This window comes from Berghia stephanieae, chromosome 5 (genome assembly GCF_034508935.2).
Source record: "Berghia stephanieae isolate SIO BIC M18660-M18661 chromosome 5, UCSD_Bste_1.3, whole genome shotgun sequence".
In the NCBI taxonomy this organism is placed as follows: domain Eukaryota; kingdom Metazoa; phylum Mollusca; class Gastropoda; order Nudibranchia; family Aeolidiidae; genus Berghia; species Berghia stephanieae.
The window spans coordinates 33764150-33772980 of NC_088364.1; the positions used below are offsets into that span (position 1 = coordinate 33764150).

The window sequence follows — 8831 nt, forward strand, 5'->3', positions numbered from 1 at the left end:
TAAATCGACATGTGAGCAAATAATTCAGTGTTAACGAATTTCCAGAATGGCTTCGAATTTTTTGTTTTGTGTCTTTGATAACATTTTTTGCAAAATTTTTAATTACTTTCCTAATATAACTCTTACTTGCATTTCACACACATAGTTGTCATAGTTTTCAGCTGACTTAACCATAGCATATTTTTGGAAAAGCTTATTCTTTTTGTTTACGTAACGTTTAACATTTTAATTCATACACAATGGTTTCTGAGTGTTTCTCATGTCTTGAGTTTGCCTTTAAGAAACAGCCATGCATCTTCAACATTCATCTCATACATCATATTCCAATCAATATCATGTAATTCATTTTCACATTCAGTATAATTCGCTTTATGGTAATTATATCACATATAATTTTTACATGAATCATTGTTCTTAATTCTATCTGATAGGTCTAATGTAATATGACATCATGGTCGCTATAAGTAGTAGTAGTAGTTAATAGTAGTAGTATCAAGACTATTATAAATAATTTAAAAATTAATAAAATTCCCTTTATTCATCCCACAGGGAAAAATTGTCTCTAGGGTCTATTCCAAGGGAAGACTGGTGTAACTCAGGCATCAGCCGCAGTGCAACACCGCAAATTGAGCTAGGGCGAGGTGACAGCACAGCGGCAAGTGATCGAACTCGGTACCTTTCGGGTGCGAAGCAAAGATCATACCACTGAGCCAAACTGCCCCCCATCATTACTATTATCATTCTTCTTCTTCTTCTTCTTCTTCTTCTTCTTCTTCTTCTTCTTCTTCTTCTTCTTCTTCTTCTTCTTCTTCTTCTAATTATTATTATTATACTATTATAATTTTTTTTTTCGCGTTTCTTTTTCCTTTTTCCTTTTTTAGTGGTTTGACCATTTTTATATGATCATGTATTGAAAAACTGTTCAATGTTATTTAAAGTATATGTTTCTTCCTCCTCCTCCTCCTTCTTCTTCTTCTTCTTCTTCTTCTTCTTCTTCTTCTTCTTCTTCTTCTGCTGCTGCTGCTGCTGCTGCTGCTGCTGCTGCTGCTGCTGCTGCTGCTGCTGCTGCTGCTGCTGCTGCTGCTGCTGCTGCTGCTGCTGCTGCTGCTGCTGCTGCTGCTGCTGCTGCTGCTGCTGCTGCTGCTGCTGCTGCTGCTGCTGCTGCTGCTGCTGCTGCTGCTGCTGCTGCTGCTGCTGCTGCTGCTGCTGCTGCTGCTGCTGCTGCTGCTGCTGCTGCTGCTGCTGCTGCTGCTGCTGCTGCTGCTGCTTCTTCTTCTTCTTCTTCTTCTTCTTCTTCTTCTTCTTCTTCTTCTTCTTCTTCTTCTTCTTCTTCTGCTTCTAATTATTGCTATTAATATTATTATTATTATTATTATTATTATTATTATTATTATTATTATTATTATTATTATTATTATTATTATTATTATTATTATTATTATTATTGTCCGCGATCAGCAATCCAAGTGATCTAATCACATGAATAAAAAAAATGCATACCAATTAATTTTGTCTTCATATCAAAATCACATGATTTATTTCTCAAGTGCTTTGTGTCTAAAAGCTGGTTAGAGCCTTTGCCTTTTCAAAAATCAAAATAACAACTCTATTACTGTGACTGTGATACTTATTGATTATACGAGTTTCATCAAACACTATTATTTGCTATCGATGACTGGATCAATTTGTTTGTCTGTTATTGAAATTGAAATTTAAGTGTGAAAACCGGCCACTGACCCAGGGTTATTAGTTCAACTCTAATGTTCATACTTCTAGTAATCTTACGTCAGTATTGAAGAACAATGTCTGATAAAGACAATGTAAGGTTATGGCAAGGGAGTGTCAATGGCAATAAAATGGACGGCATATTGATTTCAGTTTTTCTGATTTCCAAATTAAATGACCATGGTATTGTAGTCTTCATGATTAAAGAGGAGAAAATTTGTTTTTGAAAGCACACAGCTTTCAGTAGAATTTGGTCATATAGTCTCAAAAACGGATGTATTGGATAGTTCTTGGACAAAAGTTTTATGTTTAAATTATGAATTGAAAAAGAACAAAAAGATTTAATTTCAGATAATTGTTTTGTAAAATAAGCAATCATCAGTTAAAACCCAACAGAATATAATCTAAAAATCCGAGGACACTTGTTGGAACACGGAAACACAGGAGTTTTACAGTGCAGCATAACTAAAACAATTTGGATGGAAGATGACAAGACATGCTTAAAACTATTTCACAAAACAATACAATCCAAGTTTATAAACAATGATAACAGAATAGAGGCAGTCAGACAACATTAGAGAGGCTTCCACCCTAGTTGATAAGCATTATAAATATACAGGACTCACATTGAGAACCATCAAAATATGAAACAAAGTCCTAGGATATCATCACAGGTATCTCAAACTATGGTGACTTTGCATTTCAGGGACATGAGACATTTATAAATGCCAATGCAAACAAGAAGGGAAAAAAAAAAGAACAAAAAACGCAAGATGGGCTAATAGAATTTGAACCAACATTTATTTTTTAAAGTGAAGGACCACGAAAAATGATACTCAGTTTAAACCTTTGAACGAAAATCCATTTTTCGCATGCCCTAACCAGACATTTTTAAAAAAGATGTTTGAACTATTATAGTTCAGTATTCAAGTGAGTTATGAAAATAAGTCAAGAGGCTGTGATGTGTTACAAATAAAACTTTGCAAGGGTTTTACCACAGGAATTTATTGAGTAAAACTCAGACAATCTCTATTTTTAATGGGCATTTATACAGCACAATATCCAATAAACGCTTTAAAAGGGGTTCCAAGCCAATAGCAACACTTAATATATAGGAAAAGGCATGACACCTGTTAGGGGTTTTCCAACAGAGACAACACTGTTAATGGCCAGATATTCATTTTACACAGGAATATGGTGAGATAATATGAGTAAAGAGCCTTTTCCAAGGACTGAAGTATGCATTGCTCAGAACACTTCCTATCTGAAGGCAAGTGTCATACCACAAGACCACAAAGTCGCTCTTGATGAAATATGCTATCTTAAATTTACAGTTTGCAACAATTTTTTAAAAATGAGAATCACCAATGTCCATTTTTTTCAAAACTTATTTTTCAAGACTTTGTTTTTGATTTGTTGATGTAATAAAGTTGGGACTAAATTTGATATATAATTTTAAAATCTCAAGGTGATGCCGTTTTCCCGGAGACAGCTTCATCTGGAGTGTAGAAAAGATTGGTCTTGATTCATGACTCGTGGTGCCTTAGAAAATCACAGTTATAGCCTATTGTTTGATGAACAGCTTAACACCTTTTAGTTTTATATGGCCCTTGAGGTTTTCTAATTGTTATTTAGAGGGGCTTTAGTCCTATATTTAGTGCAATTTTTACAGAACTGATACGCTTTTGTAAATTTGCCTTAAAATTGGGGTGATCACAAAGTAGACAATATGCAGTGCAAACCCTGGATAACAACATCATCTGGGACCAGAAAATTATGTCGTTATCCAGGAGTGTCGTTATTCCTGGGTTTTCAAGATGGTGGCAAAAGGGGGTGTATTGAGACGTGTGAATACAGTGCCTGAGAGAAATGTCTCAAAAACGTTAGAATGTATATTTCTCCTGTTTACAAAGGGTATACCAGTCACGCTTTCACTCTCCATTGTGTATTGTCATTGTTTTAATTCATGCCCATTTGACGACACTAAAAATAATAAAAATCAAGTGCCAAATGATAAAACTACACAAGAACACAGATGCATACATTTAGTTTTGATTTTAATTCAAGTCAAATTCATGCGATACTGCTAATGAGTTTTGAATACCAAAATTTTTATTCAAGTGCATCAAAATTCACAAGCACTTAAAAATTAGTAGATCTGCATCTTGTGATATTAAAATTTTAAAAAACCTAGTATTTACCACAAATAGATCAAATTTGGACTGATGTTTTTAGAGAAACAACTGATTTTCCAATGAAAATAATAAAGTGAAAGAGATTGTTATTGTTTTCTCCACTATTCCAACATACCATCAGACCATAAATATCCATAATTGCCCCCATTGGAGAAGGCATTGCCTGATATCAGTTAACTTCCACTGACCTCAGACAGGTAGCTAACATGGAAGGTTAATGGACCCTTAAGAGATCCATCCACTGATAAACTTCTTTTGCTGTGGTTCCATATGAACAAGCGCTGGTTCCATGCAGTGTAGTAAACATGTGTTATGATTGGTCGCTAACAAAATGATCCCATTGGGGGGGGGGAGGTGTTTTTAAAAGTTAAGATTACAAGATGATGATGGTCGGTTACTAAGCATTGGTACCAACTGCCTATTGTCGCTAAACAGGGGTTTTACTAAAATGTATGTCGCTATTTGGGTATTTTTATCACCAATAACATATAGCAAAAAAATCGGACCCAGAGGTCAATGTCGTCATCCAGGGGTTGTCATTATTCAGGGGTGTCGTTATCCAGAGGTTGCACTGTAGTGATTTATAGCATCCCAATTAGGCAGCGGCCATGAAAATGATCAATTTTTCAGATTTACCATAGTCCACTCTGCATTTAGTCAGACTTGTGACACCTTAATCTACCTCTCACAATGAGAGACAAATTTTACTGCACAAAACAATGAATATGCCACTCATAATGGTTACATAGAGTACGCCACGAAGAAATACTAAAACAACTGCACTCCATTGGCGCTGATGAGAAAGACCTCAGACTCATGCAAACATTATACTACACCCAGCAGGCATCTATCAAAATCGGAAACTCTACAGGAAATTCCATTCCTATTAAGAAAGGAGTCCGTCAAGGGTGTGTTGCCTCACCAGATCTGTTTAATCTATACCAAGAAACAATCATGAGGGGCATAACTAATATGGAGGGAATAAAAGTAGGAGGTCACAACATAAATAATATAAGATACGCAGACGATACGGTACTCATTGCAACATCAGAAATCCAACTTCAAAAGATTGTTGACAAAGTGGTAGTAGATAGTGAAGCCAAGGGAATGGAAGTGAATATCACCAAAACGGAATGCATGGTAATACAGAAAAACCCCGAAAACAACAACACCTGCAATATAACGATTCACGGCGAGCAACTTACCAACGTAGAAAGTTTTAAATACCTAGGTTCAATAGTGACAACAGATGGAAGATGTAACCGAGACATACGAGCAAGAATAACCCAAGCCAAACAGGCCTTCATGGACCTGGGAAACATTTTGAAAAACAAACAGATGTCGTTCGGGATTAGATTCCGAGTCTTGAAGTGCTACGTGTGGCCAATCTTGTTATACGGATGCGAAAGCTGGACTACAAATGCAGAAACACAAAAGAACATTGAAGCTTTTGAAATGTGGTGCTTGAGAAGGATGCAGAGAATATCGTATACTGCACACAAAACGAACGAAGAAGTGCTAAAACAAACATACCAACAAAGGAAACTAATGCCCTTAATAGCGGATCGACAACTATCCTTTTTCGGACACATAGTAAGGAAAGATAAAAATGAATACCTGGCAAGTTGTGGAAAAATACCTGGTAAACGCGCCCGGGGGAGACAAAGAAAAACACTCATAGACCAACTGAAGGGCTTCACCAACCTAACAATCCAAGAGCTGTTTGAAAAAGCAAGAGACAGGGAGGAATGGAGAGAGAGCAGTATCCGAAGCCTGGACCAGGCATGGAACCTAGAAGAAGAAGAATGGTTACTTAAGTATGCAATGGATTACGAATGCATTGTCTACCCATTCGTCTCATTGAACAAACAAACCATTTTGTGGTGTCAGCCTTGAACAACACAGCCATCACTCATTACCCATCCCACCATTGGTCAGTTTCCTGCGAATATAGCATCGTGGTCATTGACTAGCCATGACCATAAACATGACAATGACACTGACAAGGAACACAAGTAATTTCTATTGCTCACATCTCTGTGATGACAATGACAAACGATTTGACCACATTGTGATAGACACAAACAGGGGATACAAGTAAATTCTATTGTTCTGGCATGGTGGCTTTTTGCATTGCTTGTGGCCGCAACATTACCAAAAAAAAATCCCGGATTTGCATTGCTGACGCAAAATCTGCAGCTTTTTGCAAATTTTCGAGATTTTATAAGTGTGTGGGAATAGCTTCCGTCAGCTATGCAGTTTCCCATTTGTTTATTTGTTTTTGGAAGAGATTTTTTTTCACTGTATCAAAGAAAATAATAGCACAGCAATTTTTTCAGAGTAACATCATTATCGAAAAGAGCACCATAATCACCATAGGCCGTTTCCAATTACTGTACTGTAATTGATTGCTTATTATCTTGTCAGCCGGTAAAGAGTCCTCGTGTTATTCCAATAAAACAAATCAAAGTTAAGTAAGGATTGACCCACAGACTCTGGTGAGCACCAGTGGGGATTGAATCAGGGATCATTTGAGATGGACATCCATGAGGATAAAACCCAGGATTATGGGTGGTCAATATTAGAGGGGAGGAAAGCTTGTAACCATGGGGTGTAAACAGTAATGAGGAATGAACTTGAGGACAGGACAGAATGTAGATACAAATGGGAAGTGAACCTGGGTGCACCCTGGACTATGGGATATAATAAACTGTGGAGAGTAAACCCAGGACTAAAGGATGTGAACATCAGTGGGGAGTAAACCTGGGACTATGGGCTGATGACACCAGTGAGGAGTGAACTGGGGACTGAGAGATGTAGACACAAGTGGGATTGGACAAGAGAGAAATTGACCCACTTTTTGAGATAGACACCCAAAACAATGTGAGGTGGATTGCAGCTGGGAGTGAACCCGAACTGTGTAAGGTGGCCATTAGTCGGGAGTAAACATGGGATAGATACAAAAGTGATGAGTAAAATGGGATTATGGGGTGTTGAAATCAGCGGAGAGTAGGTAAAGCCTACTTATATATACATACACATTAAACATAGGCATATGGATATTGACCTTAAAGTTATTGGCTAAAATTTTCTTTTTTTTTTTTAATTTTTAAAAGATAAGATACTTTAATCCATATATTTGAATAAATAAACATGAATAAAGTTATCAATAAAACAAAAAATTATTATTATTGTTATATATAAAAATTCATAAACAAGAAGATTTTTAAAACTCTTGTTAGCTTTTTGTAATGATCATTTTGTAGATAATTAATCAATCTCTCTTTACTCGGGCCCACGTTTTTATCTTTCGTTAATTTATTGTCAGTTTTAACCAAACCCAATCGCAATTTTTTTTTTTGTTGCAAATTTTGTTGTTTTTTGCTTGCAAAATTTGGCATTATGGTTGCAAAATTTTGGATTTTATTTTGCAAAAAACCGCCAGGCCAGTATTGTTCACCCCTTTGTAATGCATGAAACGACTACACAACAGGTTGACTGTACCACTAATTTGCATTTTATGAACTATCGTGTTAAATTATTGACGACAACGGAAAAAAGCTCTTTTATAAGGACAGTCATTGTCAGATTTCGTCCCCATTAAGCGGTGGGTCGAGACGGCGTCCCAATTAAGCAAAAAATAAAAATCCGTTCCCAAGGAATCGTCCCAGTAAAGCGGCTGTCTCCAATGCCGGCTTGGACCGTAATTGACTTTGACATGATTATAGCAATTAGTACTAGGTCTATTTATGAAACTAAAACTTACATCACTTTCAATATCCGTGGAGAGCATTTCCTTTTTTTTCTTCTAGAGATCACTCACCATCGCCCGAGTAGAGGGATTAATGGATTAAACTATATTGACGATACCATTAAATTATCAGCAGCACCTGTTGAACAAATTGTTAATATAGAACAGACTCCCTCTGTCACGCTTTGGCAATGTTAGACTTAGACTGTCAAACAGAGATCATGCACTTTACACACTGTAATTTAGAAAGCCGTGCAAATGAAATACAATTCCTTCAGTTTTTTATCACTCTGCGCTCACTCTAGACTCTGTACTATTATTTAGAGATTGAAGAAACAAAGAGTAATCCCATACGCGTCCGCCACTTACGACTTACATTACAGATTACAAATGGTAAACATGCACGATGTAAGGTTCAAGTCCAGGCTGAAATAACATGAAAATCTATAGCAATAGCAAGTGACAGAAAGTTGGACTCATTTCTCATCATAATCAAATCCAGTCATAATCATAAGTCAATTGAGTCATCTTTGTTACACCTCTCGGTTCATATGTCCTAGTCCTAGCTTACACAAAATGGAATCTTGATGAACATTTAACTTCATTATGAGCTGATCATCATATCAACAGGTTTCGAAATAGTTACACATTTGACCATGACCCTGGCCTTTGACAGACCAACGTTAGAGAATTTTCTTGCGGTGCTCGACTCTCATGTCACGTTACTTGCTACTTGCTACCGATGTAAACAAAACATTATGAACCGGAAATGCCAGTTAATTTATATCGTGAATGTCATAAACAAAAGTGAAAACAAACTTGCATGAAATTATAATTTTAATGGTTAAATTCGACTTCTAATGCAGTTCTGACATCCGAACCCACGTATGGGCCTAGTTTAATATTGCTGTGATGGACAATATTTTGCGTAATTTGTTGTTAGATTTCCATAATAACAATGAGCCCATAAAGAATTGGGTTATCAGACCTGCAAATAAGTGCACGTCGGTTAAATGCATTCACAAATATATTTGTTGTTGTTTTTTTTTTTAATAATAAAATGAGGTGGATTTTTTACAGGCGTGCAATTTCATTTCCTTCTATTTCAAATAGGCTCTACACTATATGAAATTAAGATCAAAATAAAACCAATATTTTGA

The 8831-nt window shown here is 36.3% G+C and overlaps 1 protein-coding gene across 6 annotated transcripts in view; it reads right to left on the minus strand.

Moving 5' to 3' along the window:
* LOC144972792 (cholesterol transporter ABCA5-like) overlaps positions 1-8429 on the minus strand; it is a 79078-nt gene extending 70649 nt beyond the window's left edge. For 2 of the 6 annotated variants that reach the window (XM_078914434.1, XM_078914432.1), the window contains exon 1: positions 7687-8429. Coding sequence is in view for 2 of the 6 variants with exons in the window: in XM_078914430.1 (XP_078770556.1) it covers positions 7687-7713 (27 nt within the window). In the remaining 4 variants the exon portion in view is untranslated. The remainder of the gene's footprint in view (positions 1-7686) is intronic. The other 4 variants (XM_078914435.1, XM_078914433.1, XM_078914430.1 and 1 more) reach the window with 2 other exon arrangements.
* Between the last annotated feature and the right edge of the window lie 402 nt (positions 8430-8831).